The 19,331-nt window shown below is 46.7% G+C and overlaps 1 protein-coding gene across 3 annotated transcripts in view; it reads right to left on the minus strand.

The window, feature by feature from the left end:
* Positions 1-19,331, minus strand: part of PHB1 (prohibitin 1) — a 30,799-nt gene that overhangs the window by 10,282 nt on the left and 1,186 nt on the right. For 2 of the 3 annotated variants that reach the window (XM_068263714.1, XM_068263715.1), the window contains exons 2-6: positions 18,690-18,789; positions 15,022-15,183; positions 8,251-8,393; positions 4,468-4,584; positions 423-518 (exon numbers count right to left, since the gene is read on the minus strand). In XM_068263714.1, coding sequence (XP_068119815.1) covers positions 423-518; positions 4,468-4,584; positions 8,251-8,393; positions 15,022-15,183; positions 18,690-18,777 — 606 coding nt within the window. In that variant the 5' untranslated portion in view covers positions 18,778-18,789. Of the gene's footprint in view, positions 1-422; positions 519-4,467; positions 4,585-8,250; positions 8,394-15,021; positions 15,184-18,689; positions 18,793-19,331 lie in introns of all 3 variants that reach the window. The other variant, XM_068263713.1, reaches the window with a different exon arrangement.

Below are 19,331 nucleotides of genomic sequence, written 5' to 3' on the forward strand. Positions count from 1 at the left end.
GCCCTCGAGGACTGGAGACTGACACCTGTGCGACAGTGCTGGGCTGAAGGAGGCGATTAGGGCCGTCTCTGCTGATAATCTGGTCTGCATACAATGACCCCCGACATAGATCCGGATTGCTTTGGCCAAGTTCATTGTTCCACTAACGCCCTCGCCTGCTCGAAGCTGCTGCATCATATGCTCCGCACCATCCCTCCCCATTCCATAGCAACAGACAGTGCCGCTAGCCTACAGGCTAGCAATGCATCTGTACAGCACTTGGCCTCAAACTGTCACCCGCGGAATAGAGTACCGTTTCCTGCAGGCAACAGTAATTGTGCATGTGTACGCACCTTAAAAACAGCAAACGTAACTGTACAAAAGACATGCAGAGTTCAGGTAGACTAATATATTGTGCATTCTTTAGCTGCTACTCCACTAACCTTCTCCACAACAAATCTGGCTCTCTCTGCTTCTTGCTGAGCCACTTGTTTGGCCTCCACGGCTTCTGTAAACTCCTTTCCAAATGTCAAGTGTGTCTGCAGGGAGAAGACCCCAAACGGTTACAAGAAAGCAGTTTATACATCTTGGGCCATTTGCAACTCACTTTTTCACCTGAGTTCTCTCTTAGGAGATGATTTTTCATCTTCATTTTAAAATAATTTTCCAGCACTTTTCAGCTAAAACAAAGTACCAAACAGAGGCGTAGCTAGGGTTTCCAGCACCCGGGAACATAGACAGTTCTTGCCCCTCCCCCCGACAAAATGGGCGTGGTCATGGGTGAAGTCAAATGCACAAATGCTGTATATGTGTAGCAAAATATTCCCCATTCAGATAGCCTGATGTGCCCCGCTATTTCTGCTGCTGTTAATGCTTTTGCACTCCTCTGCAAATGAAGGGAGAGAAGCAGGGGCACTTCAGGCAGCCAGCGAGCCGCCTCTCATGCATGTGGAGCTGCAGCAACTGTGCTGAGCGCCCTCACAGTGCTGAGCCCAGGGACATATGTCCCCCCTTGCTCCACCATAGCTACGCCTCTGCCAAACAGTAGGTGAAAAGTTACTATCAAAATTATTTTCAGTATTTTCTTGATTTCTGGTGGCTTAAAAGGCATTTTATTGACAAGTTTAAAAAATATGACCTAGGTGAAAAGTCAGGAGAATAAGTGAATTGCAAATGGCCCCTTGTGCGGCAAACGTAAGCAAAATGTGATAAAGAAGAAAGGACACCTGATGTCAGAGGCATATGGAGGCCATAATCAGCAGGACAGCCAGGCAACTGGTATTGTTTAGAAGGAAATATATTTGGCAGCCTCCGTATACCTCTCACTTTAGGTTCCCTTACAGTTCACCTGGGATAAGACAAAAAAGGATTTAAACTTCCCTGGGGATTCCTCCAGCCACCTATGATCCACGGGCTCCAGTTCTCCATGAGTTGCTGCTGCAGTCAGCCCCGGTAAAAATCCTCAATTGAGCCAGTCAGGGTGAACTGCGCACGTCCAGCACTGGCTGTGCGCCTCATTGGTCAAACTCCCATGGCCGTTAGCTATTTACACCTGCACAAATACAAGCCTTAACGTGAACCAGAGACGAAAGCATCCTCATGTATTTACCATATATATCAGTGGGAACATTAGAGAAAACACCTACCCTGCTCTCTGTTTCATCCTTCACTGCTCAGCCTGCTTATTATCAGCCCTGATAAAATCCCCGACTGAGAATTCAGTCTGGCTTTGTCCCATAATGATTATAGCAGAGTCAGGCTTCTGTGATGTATTTTCAAGCCCAAGCCTGCCCCCTTGTGGCTCCGTTTCCTGCTATGTATCCTTGTAGCAGGAAAGCAGTGCCACAAGGGGGCAGGTTTGGGCTTGAAAAGACATCACAGAAGACTGACTCTGCTATAATCATGACGAAATGCCAGACTGAATGCTCAGTCAGGGATTTTGTCAGGGCTGATAACAAGACTGCAGTGAAAAATGATAGAGAGCAGAGTAGGTGTTTACGGTAATGTTCCCATTGATACAGATGGTAAAATACATGAGGATGCTTCGTCTCTAGTTCTCTTTAACTAACTGTGCAGGCATAGACTACTCCCGGTCATGGAAGCAGAACCAAGGAGGCACGCAGCCAGGGCTGCACATGCACAGAAGTCAGCGGGAGAGTGGATGGGACAGGACCGGCCCAGAGACTACAGGGGGCTGCAGGAAGACCCAAGTATATATAAATCATTTTGTTTTATTATTGGTCTCAGGTTTAATAAATATGATTTTATGTGCTGCAACCTGCAGTCTACCTCTCATACAAGCCTTAAAGCAGGGGTCTCAAACTCGCGGCCCGCGGGCCATTTGCGGCCCTCGATACAATATTTTGTGGCCCTCGCCGGCAAAAGCTTCCTTAGGCCTCTTGCACACTGCATGCGAATTCGATTCTGATTCCACTTTTTAATCGGTTTTTACGTCCGATTCAGATTCCGATTTGCAGTGTGCAGAGAGCAAACTGCAAATCGGAATCGGATGTAAAAACCGATTAAAAAGCGGAATCTGAATCAAAATCGCATGCAGTGTGCAAGAGGCCTTATAGTTAGTTTCAGTGCTCCCAATTAATCCGCCACTAAACAAGGGTTGCAGAGCCCCAAAATCGCCCGGGGGGCAATCCGCCGGCATTTCCTGGAAGGGGCAGAGCTTTCAGCTTCAGCCCCTCCCAACGTCAATCGCCGCCTCTCCCCGCCCCTCTCTGTGAAGGAAGAGTGAGAGGGGCGGGCAGAGGCAGCGATGTGAAATTCCTTATGCGGCCCAGCCTCATTCTGACTTTGCCTCCTGCGGCCCCCAGGTAAATGGAGTTTGAGACCCCTGCCTTAAAGGATACCCGAAGTGACATGTGACATGAGATAGACATGTGTATGTACAGTGCCTAGCACACAAATAACTAGGCTGTGTTCCTTATTTTTCTTTCTCTGCCTGAAAGAGTTACATATCAGGTATGCAAGTGGCTGACTCAGTCCTGACTGAGACAGGAAGTGACTACAGTGTGACCCTCACTGATAAGAAATTCCCCTTTGTATCGCTTTCTTGGTCTCAGAAGCCATTTTCTGCTAGGAAAGGGTTTTATAGTTGGAATTTCTTATCAGTGAGGGAGGGTCACACTGTAGTCACTTCCTGTCTGAGTTAGGACTGAGTCAGCCACTCACATACCTGATATGTAACTCTTTCAGGCAGAGAAAGAAAAATAAGGAACACAGCCTAGTTATTAGTGTGCTAGGCACTGTACATACACATGTCTATCTCATCATGTCACTTCGGGTATCCTTTAATCATTTCAGCCTGCAGGGATTTTTCACCTTATGCATCACAGCAATTTTCACCTCCCATTCATTCGCTAATAACTTTATCACTACTTATCACAATTTATTGATCTATATCTTGTTTTTTTCCGCCACTAATTAGGCTTTCTTTGGGTGGTACATTTGCTAAGAATTATTTTTTTATAAATGCATTTTAACAGGATTAATAAGAAAAAAATTCAGTTCTCAGTTTTCGGCCATTATAGCTTTAAAAGGGAAGTTGAAGGGAAACCTTTAAAAAAATAAAAATCCATATCCACTTACCTGGGGCTTCCTCCAGCCCGTGGCAGGCAGGAGGTGCCCGCCACGGGCTGGAGGAAGCCCCAGGTAAGTGGATATGGATTTTTATTTTTTTAAAGGTTTCCCTGAACCTTCCCTTTAAAATAATCCACGCTACCATAATTAAAACCTATGTATTTTATTTGCCCGTTTGTCTCGGTTATGACACCATTTAAATTTTGTCCCTGTCACAATGTATGGCGCCAATATTTTATTTGGAAATAGAAGGTGCACTTTTTCCGTTTTGCGTCCATCACTATTTACAAGCTTATAATTTAAAAAAAATAAATGTTCGTAGTATTCCCCCTTCAAATGCATATTTAAAAAGTTCAGACCCTTAGGTAACTATTTATGTTTCTTTTTTTTTTTTCTTCATTGTAATTTTTTTTTCCATTAAAAATTGTATTTGGGTAATATTTTGGTGTGGGAAATTAAACAGTTAATTTTTAATATTAGATGTGTAAATTGTAATGTAAAAAATATGTAGATGTAGTTTTACTATTTGGCCACAAGATGGCCACCTTGAGTTTTTTTCCCCTCCTTGTGCTTCTCGCTAAGCGGAAGCACAAGGGGGATGCAGAAATTTTTACGTGCAGAAAGACTGAAGCCTCTAGTAAGAGCCCTTCGGTTTTTCTGCTGGGGACACGGATCGGTGATCAGGATCCATGTTCCCATTCACTGATCCCAGGGCTACCGGGGGACACCACGGGGGCACACCCGCAATCGCGCCGAAGCGCAGCACAGCAGCAGAGCAGCCGCCCGGATGTAGATTTACCCACACTGCCTAACTCAGTTCTATCTTCTGATCAGGAGTCCGTTTAATTGGCTGCTGGCCTTTTACTAAAGATTTCCCTGGAGAGAAAATAAACTTACCAGAGACACATCATCCAGGATAAGTCCGAATGTGGCGGCTCTCTCTGTGAGATCCTCACTGACCTGCCGGGAGACCAGCTCTCTCTGTGTGATCAGCTCCCCTGCATCAAACCTGGCCTAGAGAGGATACAGAGTATTAGTGTTCGAAATCATATCAATATAGAATAGCAAGAAGGTAGGTTTCTTTCAATGGCCAGCTGACAATCGCTGCTAGATGGCTGTTATGCTCTTGTTTTATGCTACCCACAGAATTCATCGCAGACACGTATTGCATCTTCTAAGACCATGTGACAGGAACAGCGAGAGGATGGCCAACAATCATCTAACACAGGGGTGGGAAACTAATACAAAGTGGGCCGAAATTGTACACTGGGACCAAGTCGCGGGCCAACCTCAATGTCTACTGGCCGCCTTCCTCCCTTATAAAGTTCCCAGATGTGTAATGGACCCTCCTCCAATGCTAATACAGTTCCCTGGTATCTAGAGGTCCCCTCCCTCCCCTATACAGTTCCCTAGTATTTAGTTATTCCCCCATATGGCTTTCCTGGTGTTCTGGGGCTTCACCTCCAATATAGCTTCCCTGGTGGTCTAGAGAGGACCAAACAATGTTAAGTGGGGAAACCACTTGAGGGCCAAATTCAATGGCTTGGAGGGCCACCTTTGGCCCGCGGGACAGAGCTCGACATGTATGATGTAATGTGTGAATCCCGCCACCCTCTCCAGAGGTGCAGAGGTCTTATGCTTAATACACGGTGCGTTTGTGCACTTGATTTCCTGCTCGATTCCCGTCGATTCGTTTATTTCCAACATGTCCGATTTGGATTTCGATGGATCGTTAGGTCGATTCGGCATACTTTGCATGCGAATTGACCTAACGATCCATTGAAATCGGACATGTTGGAAATAAACGAATCGACGGGAATCGAGAGGGAAATCGAGTGCGCGAACGCACCGTGTGTATTCAGCATAAGATGGATCTGTGCCGTCAGTAGATGCACCTGGTGAGTACAGAGTCTGGAGCTGAACTATCACGCTTATCAGAAATCACACTAGGTGGCATCCAATATGACCAAAAGGGTTAACAGTTTAAAAACAGACAATGTCACACCTGACTTTCACCAAAAGGAACCTTTTATTCAGCAAATAAAACATCCCATGCGTTTCATGAGTTTCCTCAGCAGCATCTGGCGTTTCCACAGAGATGGCTGGTCATAGCCAATGTTATGCAGATCAGGTCACTTCGGTGCCTGTGATCGGCCCAACACTGCTAGTAGACAATCAGCTACTACATGGTATTTAATATTTGTTGCCAATCATAGACGACTACAACAGTCTGTAGTTTGGATGCCCGTAGTGTTGGGCACTTACCGGGGGTGGTGTGTAAGAGTGTCTGCGAAGGTTAGGCATTAGGTAGGGGGGGGGTCTTCCTTTTAGGCACTTCTGGGAAAGGTTAAGGTCAGACACTTACAGGGTGGGGGAGTTTAAGATTAGGCACGTATAGTGAAGTGTTAAGGTTAGAATAGGTGCAGTTTTTTTTTTTATTTGAAATGACCGTTTTTAGTATTAATGGCTCCACCGGTGGCAAACTGATGCGGCAGTGCAATACGTGCTAGCGTTATTTATGTGCACGTAATTAAGACTTCAATACATGTTACATAATTATTATTTGGCCTACAACTTAGACTGTTTTAGATTTTAACCTGTATGTAATGGAGTTTGACACCCCTGAATAGAGGAATCACCACATCAATTAGATGAAAAGTTCATACACATGTCAGATGGAGATCATTGACACAGAACAATGACCGATGGAAGACAGAGCAGTGAGTGACTGGTCGTTAGCAATGGCTCGCGCACATGCGGCACTGTACACTACCGATTAGTAACTTGTACGCACATCCAAGACAGCACTTTTTATGCTTCCGCACTTTGTGGATGTATCGTTCTCGGTCTACCGATTGCCGTTTACATTCTTGATTATGAACGATTCCCCAAGCGGATTGGCCAAAGTGAACAAGAACCATCTATTGTTGTATTTTTCAGTCATTTGCTTCAGTTTTCTTTTATGATAATTGGTCAGTCATTAGTCTTGAACGTCTTGCAGTGTAGGAAGCTGAAAGTGAACCAGAGACGAAGCACCCTCATGTATTTTACCATATACACCAGTGGGGACATTAGAGAAAACACCTACCCTGCTCTCCGTTTCATCCTTCACTGCTCAGCCTGCTTGTTATCAGCCCTGATAAAATCCCCGACTGAGCATTCAGTCTGGCTTTGCTCAGGAATCATAGCTGAGTCTGTCTTCTCTGATGTCTTTTCAAGCACAAGCCTGCCCCCTTCTGGCTCTGTTATAATGACTCAGCTATGATTCCTGAGCAGCAAAGCCAGACTGAATGCTCAGTCAGGGATTTTATCAGGGCTGATTACAAACAGGCTGAGCAGTGAAGGATGAAACAGAGAGCAGGGTAGGCGTTTTCTCTAATGCTCCCACTGATATATATGGTAAAATACATGAGGGTGCTTCATCTCTGGCTCACTTTAAAATATATGCAACAGGGATCCGGACAACCTAAATTTATTTGCAACTGTAACAGGGCTGTGGAGATGGAGCAATTTTTGGGTACCTGGAGTCGGAGTCGGATGATTTTTGTACCGACTCCACAGCACTGGACTTTAAAGCTGAGTACTCACCACCCGACGGGTCCTTCACGACTAGCGTTGGGCAACTCCTCTTCCTGCGCATGACAGGAAGTCAACAGATTGCATTACTTTGTGCTGAGTTGTTGGCGATCTTAAAAATCCGATCCGCTGTGACTGGCATTATCAGCAAGCATCGCTAAATGTCCTGAGATTGTGCAAATGACTGTTCATCGCTCAAAAAATTAAAAATAAATTGCTGGTCTGGAAAATCGTGTGGTGGGTATGGGCCTTAACCACTTGAGGGCCACAGTACTAAACCCCCCTAAAGACCCGGCCATTTTAGTTAATTGGGCCACTGCAGCTTTAAGGCCAAGCTGCAGGGCTGCACAACTCAGCACACAAGTGATCCCCCCCCCCTTTTCCCCCACCAACAGAGCTCTCTGTTGGTAGGGGTCTGATCGCCCCCGTTTTTTTTATAAATATTTATCTTTATTTTTACAATATTTTGTACTATTTATTTTTTAATCCCCAGCCTATGACAGCCGATCACTCCTGAGCCAATGGAGGGGACAGCCGTGTCACGCGGTTGTCCCCAGTACAGCGCTGCACAAGGTTTATAGATGGCGGTTACGACAGACTGTACACACGCCGGACTGTCTGCACACTCGCCCGCCCAGCGGGAGGTGATGACGGACCCGTCGCCTTTGATCAGGCGTGTACGGGCCTTAACAGTCTCCGAGCAGTGATCGCGTGGTAGCCGGTCCCAGGACTTGATGCCAATTGGTGTTAGGCGGTCCTGGGGCTGCCGCCGTGGCCACGCCCATTGGCGTGACGCGGTCTTAAGCTAGTTAAGATCACTGAACTATGTATCTGCTAAACAAGTAAATACTAAAGCATTAATACAGCAGCCCTTCAGTGCAGAAACAGAGGCCCACCAGAGTGTGGAACAATCCCATATAATCCGCACAGCAAGAGCTTATGCAAGGTAATTGCCCAGGAAGCCATAAAATGCAGCTCAACTTTTACTGAAGCGGTTTAGACAAACAAGATGATCTACAGGACGGCTGCCTGACGAAGTGAATTCCTGGGCCACTAAAGTACATTTTCCAAGTACAAGGTCTGGTTGCTGCCACACAAACTCACCACCACAGACTTGAGAATCTCAGTGGTAATGGAGGGTAGAACTCTTTCATCGTAGTCCTCGCCGATGCTGGTAAAGATCCGCGGCAGCTGGTTGGCAATCGGCCGGAAGAGAATACGCAGGGTGATGTTCACATTCTGAAGATCTGCAAAGTAATGGTAAAACCACATGCATCAGGGAGACTGTCCTATAATGACCTTCTGGGCTACGCATTTATTTCCTAGCTTTGTGGTACATATTGCAGGGCTGTGGAGTCGGTATAAAAATCCACCAACTCCTCAGTTTAGGATTCCACGACTCCTCTAATTTGCATATTACAATGTTGTTGATTGAAAGTATGTAACATGAAATTCGGCTCTTAACTGCCAACGCTTAGGAATTTTACAAGACAACTGAAGTGAGAAGGATATGTAGACTACTATATTTATTCCCTTTAGACTAAAACTAGTCCTTGGTAAGAGTACTTGTAAAAGGTACAAACCGGAACAAAGAACATCTATCAGGCCCTAGGCAATGTAAGTGTGAGTACATGTAAGAGTGATGTGCAGGTACTCTGCAGGGGAATGAGGAGATTGTAAACAGACAACACCTCTGTGTTCAATGTGCACAGCATTCCCTGCAGCTCTGTGGGGAGTGCATATGTAGAGTATAGTACTACTGTGTAACAAAGTAAACCTGAAACAGATGAAATTAAAGTTTTATACATACCTGGGGCTTCCTCCAGCCGCCTTCAGGATAATCAGTCTCTCGTTGTCCTCCTCCACCACCTGGATCTTCTGCTAGGAGTCCAGGTACTTGAGCCAGTCGGGCGTATTGCGCATGCACACACTCCGCCGCCAGGAGCATACTACACCTGCGCAGCACTATTGCGCAGAATGTTCCTGGCTGTGGGAGCGGCATGCGGCCGGACAGCGCTGACTGGCTGAATTACCAGGACTCATATCAGAAGTTCCAGGTGGTGGAGATGGACAGCGAGGGACTGATTAGCCTGAAGCGGGCTGGAGGAAGCCCCAGGTATGTATAAAACGTTACTTTTCATCCGTCTCAGGTACCCTTTAATTTGTAGACACCAAACCAAAGTTTACCAACATATCAAATTATTTGATTTCATCAGCAAAGGGAGTGCATACATTTGCATAAATCAGCATCAACGCAGAATTATTTCCATCTCAGTGACCATCTCTATTAGTGACACAGCTACACATCAGGCTTTATTCTTACAGCATAGATGTTATTTAGTATATATGTTACGGCCAGAACCCGAAGTGTGGCCACTTCGGGTTCTGGCCGGCCAATGTGCAAAGTGGCCGCAGCGCAGCGGCCAATGTTAGAAATGTAATGTTTACGCCGTCTCGCTGTGGCCAAATTGATGACAAAACTTGCTTAATTTAATGAAATATAGCCGGCGGCAATGTAATAGATGAAGCCGCCGGCTTTCGCACTGCCTCTCTCTCCTCTCCCCGCCTCTCTCCTCTCCCCGCCTCCCATACAATAATAAGTAGCAGCCGGGGGACATGCAGCCGGAGAGTCGTTCGTCGCAGCAGGGGCAGCAGAGCGGGGAGGCTGCAGACATTGCTTCTGCCAGCACCCGCTCTGCAGGAACGGCAGGATTCCCCTGCCGCGACGAACGACTCTCCGGCTGCATGTCCCCGCCGGCTGCTACGTATTGTATGGGAGGCGGGGAGAGGAGGGAGGTGGGAGGGGGATCGGGGAGAGGCAGTGCAAAAGCCGGCGGCTTCATCTATTACATTGCCGCCGGCTATATTTCATTAAATTAAGCAAGTTTTGTCATCAATTTGGCCGCAGCGAGACGGCGTAAACAAAACATTTCTCACATTGGCCGGCCAGAACTAGAAGTGGCCACAGTTCGGGTTCTGGCCGTAACATATATAAGATTCCTGTGTACACATCATATATACAGTCACAATCAGATATGTATATCTGACCTTAAAAATATGGGGACTGCTTTATTGAAGCAGCACAAGTAACTAATTTTGATTGGTTTATTTCATTTTTGTGGACTAAGCACAGCTATTACTGTATATATACATTATTTATGGAGACTATTATCTGAGAAATAGAACATTTTATCATATTTTCTATTCTAATTACAGTTTAAATTCATTAGAAGCCGGTGCATTTTTTCCCGACTCCGACTCCAGGCACCCAAAATTGCCTCGACTCAGACTCTACATAAGCAATTTTTAGTTTTTTTTTTTTTTTTTTAAGGTTATAGGACTTAAGGAGCCCATACACCTAACGATTTTCCCGCCGATATACAGCAGTTTCGATCACAGTGATCGAAACGGCTGTGAAATCGCCACGCACACCGCTGACAGAACGATGGATTTCCGTCCGAAATCCATCGCTCCTGTCGACTCCCGTCGATCCACCCGTGCTGAAGATTTTTTTTGAGCGCCGGCAGGTCGGGAGTGCGTCGATAGCGGCATTCGAATGCCCGACGACCGACGCAATACATTACCTGTTCCGCTGGCGCGAGTCCCGCTGTCACCAGTCCCGCTGTCACCGCTGCTCTGTCTCCGCGCTGGTCTGGTCTTCTGCATGCTTCACTTCTTCCTGCCCGGCAGGAAGTTTAAACAGTAGAGCGCCCTCTACTGTTTAAACTTCCTGCCGAGCAGGAAGAAGTGAAGCATTCCGGAGACCAGACCAGTGCGGAGATGGAGCAGCTGTGACCTGGGGACTGGAGTCGTGCCGGCGGAGCAGGTAATGCGGGCGGGGGGAGCTGCGGCAGCACCACCACCACAACAGATTGTGATCGGTTTCATGCTGAAAACGGTTCACAATCTGTTTGCAGTAAAGGCAGCCATACGATCCCTCTCTGATCAGATTCGATCAGAGAGGGATCTATCTGTTGGTCGAATCTGATGGCAAATCGACCAGTGTATGGCTACCATTATAAGTATGGCAGCACAGGCTTCTAGAAATGCAAGCTGCAATACATTCAGATAGTTAACCTGCTGAGCGGTCTGGACGAGCTCAGCTCGTCCAACACCGCCGATGGCTGCCGCTCAGGCCCTGCTGGGCCGATTTTAATAAAATAAAAAGCAGCACACGCAGCCGGCACTTTGCCAGCCGCGTGTGCTGCCTGATCGCCGCTGCAGCGCGGCGATCCGCCGCGTGCAACGGCGAAAGAGGGTCCCCCCAGCCGCCCGAGCCCAGCGTAGCCGGAACAAACAGTTCCGGCCAGCGCTAAGGGCTGGATCGGAGGCGGCTGACGTCAGGATGTCGGCTGACGTCCATGACGTCACTCCGCTCGTCGCCATGGCGACGAGGTAAGCGAAACACGGAAGGCCGCTTATTGCGGCCTTCCGTGTTACTTCTGGCCGCCGGAGGCGATCGGAAGAACGCCTCCGGAGCGCCCTCTAGTGGGCTTTCATGCAGCCAACTTTCAGTTGGCTGCATGAAATAGTTTTTTTTTTATTTAAAAAAAAAACCCTCCCGCAGCCACCCTGGCGATTTAATCAGAACGCCAGGGTGGTTAAGTAATGGCTCTGCACCTAAAATGTTTGTGCAGCATAATAAAGCAAAACAAAGTAGTAGTAGCTGTGCCAACAAGACCTACAGATCTTTTCAGTCTCACATGAATTAGATACATTTAGTTTTTTGAAATATTATGCACCAATTCGCATCTGTCAGAGGAAGTCAAATAAAGCCTTAAAGCAGGGGTGTCAAACTCAAATACAAAGAGGGCCAAAATTGTACACTGGGACCTAAGTCACGGGCCAACCTCAATGTCTACTGGCTACCTTCCTCCCTCAAAGTTCCCAGGTGTCCAATAGCCCCCTCCAACCCTTATGCAGTTCCCTGGTGTCTAGTGGCTCTCCTCCCTCCCCTATACACTTTCCTGGTGTCTAGTGGCTCTCCTCCCTTCCCTATACACTTCCCTGGTGTCTAGTGGCTCGCCTCCCTCCCCTACACACTTCCCTGGTGTCTAGTGGCTCGCCTCCCTCCCCTATACACTTCCCTGGTGTCTAGTGTCTCTCCTCCCTCCCCTATACACTTCCCTGGTGTCTAGTGGCTCGCCTCCCTCCCCTATACACTTCCCTGGTGTCTAGTGTCTCTCCTCCCTCCCCTATACAGTTCCCTGGTGTCTAGTGGCTCTCCTCCCTCCCCTATACACTTCCCTGGTGTCTATAGATTTCCTCCTACCTCCCCCATATGGCTTCCCTGGTGATCTCGGGCTTCACCTCCAATACAGCTTCCCTGATGTTCTAGAGCGGGCCAAACATAATGCAAAGTGGGGAAACCACTTGAGGGCCAAATTTATTGGCTCTGAGGGCCAGAGTTTGACATGTATGCCTTAAAGGGAACCTGAACGGAGTACGATTATTTAAAAAGGAACCCTGAAAGAATTAAAAAAAAAAAAAAAAACAGCCTCCGCCGGTCTGGAACGATCCTCTGATCCCCCACCGCTGCTAAGTTTCATTACCGTGGACTTGCAAGTCGATAGCCACTACACCTGCGTAGCCCTGGCCGAGCGCGTCCTCGTCATACTGCAGACCCAGTACAAGAAAAGTCATACTTACTAATATATTCATTTATGCAGTTTATCTCCCAATAATTAGCTTATATGTCAAGACTCAATTGGTGGTCAAGGTAGGCAGAATAATTATAATCTGTAATTCATTCCAATGTGTATATTTGCCTGGTCTAAGCCTTTGCTGGGCAGACATTGCTACGATTCACTGTATGTCTCCTGCACAGTAAATAAACCCTGTACTATACTTCTGAGAGACTGATTGGAGATACTTCACAACAAAACCCTAAACAAGCTTGCAGGTCAGATGTTCCTGACTCAAGTCTGACTAGATTAGCCGATTTCAGGCATGCGATTCAGATACTACTGCAGCCAAAGAGATCAGCAGGACGTCAGGCAACTGGTATTGTTTAAAAGTAAATATGGCAGCCTACACACTCCTCTAGCTTCAGGTTTCCTTTAAGTAGGGGTGTTTCGGGACATGCGACTAAAATTTTAGAGCAGAATTTTTAGCTGTAGAAGTCAGTTTCACACAAAAAGTACTAAGGTAAACTTTACTTAATAAAGCTGCCCATTAATGATACAATGTCGATTGTACAATCTTACATAATAGAAGGGTAAACTGAATGAATATACTTTGGATACTTAAAGGGAACCTAAACTGAGAAGGACATGGCTGTTTCATTTTAACCACTTGAGGACCACAGTGGTAAACCCCCCTAAAGGCCAGGATGTTATTTTCATAATTGGCCACTGCAGCTTTAAGGCCAAGCTGCAGGGCTGCACAACACAGCACACAAGTGATCCCCCCCCCCCCTTTTCTCCCCACCAACAGAGCTCTCTGTTGGTGGGGTCTGATCGCTCCCCCAGTGTTTATTTTTTTTTTAATATTTGTATTTTCTTTTATTTTTTACTATTTATTTAAAACCCTCCCTCCCCCCAGCCAATCATAGCGATCAGCTCTCATAGGCTTCACCCTATGAGAGCCGATCGCTTTCTTGTCCCCCAGGGAGACAGCTGTGTCACATGGCTGTCCCCAGTGCAGCGCTGCTGCTGATCGCAGCGCTGTACATGTAAATAGACGGCGATCACGCTGTCTAACAGTCTCCCGAGCGGCGATAGCAAAGGGGGTGGAGCTCCGCCCCACGAGAAGGAGATGCGTGCACAACCTGCGTGCGATCTCCTTCAGTAGCCGGCTCCAGGACCTTACGCCAATTGGCGTTAGGCGGTCCTGGGGCTGCCGCCGCGGCCACTCCTTTTGGCGTGGAGCGGTCTAAGGGCCCTTTTCCACTAGCAATCGCTAGCGTTCACGCTGAACGCTAGCGATTGCTGAATCGCAATTAGCGGCGATTCCCCGACGTTCACGGCCGCGATTTTGCTATGCTATGCACTGCATAGCAAAATCGCGGCAAATATCGCTCCGCCGCGCGTTCGCGTTCCCGACAAAAACGAATCGCGGTAGTGGAAATGACCTACCGCGATTCCTATGTTAAAATGCAAACCGTAGCGAATGTAAAATCGCTAGCAGTTTGCATTTTTGCGATTCAGCCAGCGCAAACGCGCTGGTGGAAAAGGGCACTTAGAGTAGTTAAGCAAAACCAGTTGCCAGGCAGTCCTGCTGATCTCTTTGGCTGCAGTAGTAGCTGAATTACAGCCCCTGAACAAGCATGCAGCTAATCCAGTCTGACTTCAGTCAGCGCACCTGGTCTGCATGCTTGGTCAGGGGCTGTGGCTAAAAGTATTAGAGAGACAGGATCAGCAGGAGAGTCAGGCAACTGGTATTATTTTAAAAGGAAAAAAAAAAAAACAAAAAAAAAAAAACATCCTGCTCAGTTTAGGTTCCCTTTTAAGTGGACCTGAACTCAGAACTTCCTCTCTGCTCTAAAAGGTAAGCAACAGCATAACAACATTAAAAGAAAAGCATTTCTTTGTTACACTAATACAGCACAGCTTGTCTACTTCCTGCTTTCATGGAAGCAGACAGTGTTAACATCCTGTCTTACAAATTCGCTGCTCTGCTGAGGTAGCCAGCTGAGAGATCAAATTACACCTGTGATTAGTCACACATGAGGGGACAATTAGACAGGCAAAACCCTTTAAATACATACAGGGTGCATTTCTCTGTGTTTCCCATGTAAGTTCAGGTATACATTAAAATAGTCCCTCGTATAACATGGAAGTGGTAAGAGTGTATCATTGATGGACACTTTTAGTTATCAGATTGGTATATTCAGAACTTTGCCCGAATATGGCCTTTCCTTCCTGCGGTACTAACCTTTACTTCCTGTAACAACAGGGACATTGCGAGGGCGGGACCGGCAGTCAAAGATGATTGGTTTCTGGACCCAGGGGATGAGGAAGTGTGTGCCTTCATCTGACACCACATCTTGGACCCCTCGGAATCGGTCAAATATGACAGCACGGTGTCCGGCATCCACTGAAGGGTAAAGAAGTCCAACATTACAAAAGGAAAAACAAAACAAAAACACAAACGGTGAGCTATACAAGAGCATTAAGACAAATTAAAGTGGATCCGAGATAAACTTTTACTCATTGCATAATTGTGTTCCTTTCATATAGTTTATAGGGCATTCCTCAAGCCAAATACTTTTTTTGTTTTGTTTTAATATTCTAATTCCCTATAAACTAAACAAGCCTCACCCACAGCTTTTTCACAGTGCCTTGGCACTATAGCAAGGGCTTATGGGAACTCAGTCTGGGCAGGAGGAGGTTACTAGCCAGAGATTTATTTTCAGAGGCAGAGGGGAAGAGGAGAGAGGAGTGAATTTATCACAGGCTGACCTGAGGGTTGGAGATGCTATCAGCTTACCTGTGTAGTGTGACAAGCAAAACATGGCTGCCCACATTGCATAAAAGGAAGTAATAATCATAAACTGTTGAAGCTGTTTGCAGCTAGATTTGCTTTGCAAACTAAATTTTAGATAAAATATATAGACAAGTTACTTATTATAGTTTGTGTTTCATTTCAGCTGCTTTAAAAAGGGAAGATCCATGCCGCCGACCTCGACGCCGCACTGGAGGCTCCCGGCCTTCTCCGGTGGCTCACCCCACCTTGCCAGGACGGCTTCCAGGTCGGGCTTCTCCTTGCACTCCAACGTGCGTCTTGCGCAGGCGCGCTGACGTCATCGGACAGCCTACGGACTGTACTGAGCAGTACAGCCTGGAGGACGTCCGATTATGTCAGCGCGACCGCATGAGACGCACATTGGAGCGCACAAGAGCCCGACCTGGAAGCCGTCCTGGCAAGGTGAGCCACCGGAGCGGCGTCAAGGGCACGTCCTGCCTGCCGCGGGCTGGAGGAAGCCCCAGGTAATTGGATTAGTATTTTTATTTCTCCGTGAACCCTCCCTTTAATGGAGGTGTTCCATAAAAAAAAACACCACAAGGGCACAGATTTGAGCATTTAATTGCTTGACATACATCGAAGGGTAGTATTGCCGTCTTAAAGCAGAAGTTTTCAAAAACTAAAAAGACAAAGCATCACTTTCAGCACAGCGGGTGCTCACACAGGATGGACGCCCATTTTAATATCTGATGTCATACCCATTCACTCCACCTACAAATATCCCCCCTTTTCTTCTATGGTCCTTAGAATAAGTCTTCAATAAACTGCCAGACGCAGCCTCTCTCTATGCAATTCTGTTAACATCCCGGCTCATAGAAGCCTGGCTTTTGCACTCTTACTCCACTTGTGCTCTCTCCTATAGAAGCCTACACGTCCCGTCACCCCAAATCTCACAATACGGCAGGTGTTGGTGTGGGACTCCTAACCTCTCACTGAGTGTACAGATTGTTCCCTATACCACTTCCTCATCTGCTCTTCACTTTAGCTATAGGCTATCCATCTTTTTCACCCCATTCCCTTCATAGTTGCTACGGTCTTTTGGCCCACTTTGGCACAGTCACCCTATTTAAAGACAGCTTTGCCTCTTAATTCCACACCTTAACTCCCATAGCTTGTCCACTGTAATCCTTGGAAACCTCAGCATTGAGGTAGACAATCCTAGCAACCCCCTCTCAGTCAAGATGCTTCCTGATTCCTTCAGTCTAATGGAGAACAGACACTCAATAAGTTTGCTGGACATGCATTTGTCTTTTCCACTGGTTCAGGAACTCAAGCTGGCCATACACTGGTCGATGTGGCCATCAGACATGCTCAAATACAGAGTTCAGATGAAATCAGAATAGGTGTTGTTCAGATTTCATCCAATTAATTAAAACACCTGTGGACGAGGGGGGGGTTAATATTACCCATGTGACGTCTTTGTTCCGTCCCTCGGCACCTCCCACAATGCAGTCCGCGCGTCACGTGACTATACACTTCCTCCTTCAACCCGGAAGGAGGAAGTGTTTGTAATCACGTGACGCCGGATTGGAATGCATCGTGGGAGGCGCCGAGGGACGGAACAAAGAAGACGTCACATGGGTAAGATTAACCCCCCCTCGTCCACAGGTGTTTTAATTAATTGGATGAAATCTGAACAACACCTATTCTGATTTCATCCGAACTCGGTATTTGAGCATCCCTAGTGGCCATAATCTGATAACAGAGAGATCTATCTGATCGAATCCCTTTACACACTGTACACAGATTTTCAGTAGATTCACTACCGAAATCTATTTGAAATCTGTGTAGCTGTGCACTGCCTGTTGCTCCCCCCCCCCCATCTATGTGTCCCCCTTAGGCCATGCTGAGTATAGGCAGCAGAGCTTACACTCCCCAGTCAGCTGGCACATGTCTTCCCTCCGTCTCTTCTCTCCCAGGGTGCCTGTGTCACATGATAAACGCTAGCGGTCAAACACTAGAGGCATTGTGATATGTACCTTAGCTGACCACTACATGTCTCTAGTGTTTGTCATGTGACACAAGCATCCCGGGAGAGACAGGAAGGAGCGTCCGGCAATTGGGAGGAGATGCACCGGCGGACAGGTGAGCGGCATTGTTTTGCTTGAAACAGAACGCCACTACCGCCCAGCTGTCAATCGAGCAATGTCTTTCATTCCGTACGATCATCAGATTTATCATTCGCTAGCAGGATTCGTCCCAACGAATTGAACCAGTCAGTAAGCCATAGAAAAATAAATAAAACCGGTCAGTGTATGGCCACCTTTAAACAGACAAGACACTCATATGGATTTCCTTTTATATTATAGGCCAGTGATCTGCAAACTTGGCTCTCCAGCTGTTAAAGGATACCTGAAGTGACATGTGACATGATGAGATAGACATGGGTATGTACAGTGCCTAGCACACTAATAACTATGCTGTGTTCCTTTTTTTCCTTTCTCTGCCTGAAATAGTTAAATATCAGGTATGTAAGTGGCTGACTCAGACAGGAAGTGACTACAGTGCGACCCTCATTAATAAAAAATTCCCCTTTGTATCTATTTCTTGCTCTCAGAAGCCATCTTCTGCTAGGAAAGTGTTTTATAGTTGGAATTTCTTATCAGTGAGGTGTCACACTGTAGTCACTTCCTGTCTGAGTCAGGACTGAGTCAGCCACTTACATACCTGATATTTAACTCTTTCAGGCAGAGAAAGAAAAAAAAGCAATGCAGCATAGTTATTTGTGTGCTAGGCACTGTACATACATGTCTGTCTCATGTCACTTCAGGTATCCGTTAAGAAACTACAAGTCCCACAATGCATTTGCCTTTATGAATCATGACTGTGGTTGTCAGACTCCCCCAATGCATTGTGGGACTTGTAGTTCATTAACAGCTGGAGTGCCAAGTTTGCAGACCACTGCTCTTGGCGATTAGCATGTACAATTACTGTCTGGCTTAGTGTAAAACATTACAGACTTTTGATGCTGCTACAGAGTTGAGGCGACAGACTTGCAGCTATACAAGTAAAATATAAAATGCCCTTCATGGAACCCAGCTGATCTATATTATACACAACGCAAAGGGATAGCTTACCATTGTATAAGGCTGAGTTTACAACACCTCCAACAACTGCCAGTCCCAATCCAAGTTTCCCAATCGTTTCAAATAATTTTGCTGCCATTTTCTAAACCTCCTGCTGAATAAATATAAAAACACAGATTTTAGGTACAAATAACTAGCAACAATTACAAAAGCGCCGCAGAGAAACATAGCGTAAACATTAAAACAGAACTCTGATTATTAAAGGACAACTGAGGTGAGAGGTAAATGAAGGCTGCCATATTTATTTCCTGTTAAATAATACCAGTTGCCTGGCAGTCCTGCTGCTCTATTTGGCTGCAGTAGTGTCTGAATAACACCAGAAACAAGTTACATACCTGGGGCTTCCTCCAGGCTAATCGGTCCCTCGCTGTCCTCCACTAGATGCCCTGTTAACACTGCAAATCGGGGCATACTGTGCATGTGCGCCCTATCACCGGAAGGGAGACCGGGAAGCACATGCGGCCGAACTGCGCCGACTGTCGGAATTACCGGCCCGCCTAGCGATGGATCCTCCGCGCCTCTCCTTGATCAGGCTCTTGTCCACAGGAGTGTTCTGCACATGCACGGTATAATTCTTGAGAACTGCACATGCGCATAAAGCTCCCAGCGATAGGAGAGCATTTAAGGAGGCAA

The sequence above is a fragment of the Hyperolius riggenbachi genome, chromosome 12, assembly GCF_040937935.1.
Source record: "Hyperolius riggenbachi isolate aHypRig1 chromosome 12, aHypRig1.pri, whole genome shotgun sequence".
In the NCBI taxonomy this organism is placed as follows: Eukaryota; Metazoa; Chordata; class Amphibia; order Anura; family Hyperoliidae; genus Hyperolius; species Hyperolius riggenbachi.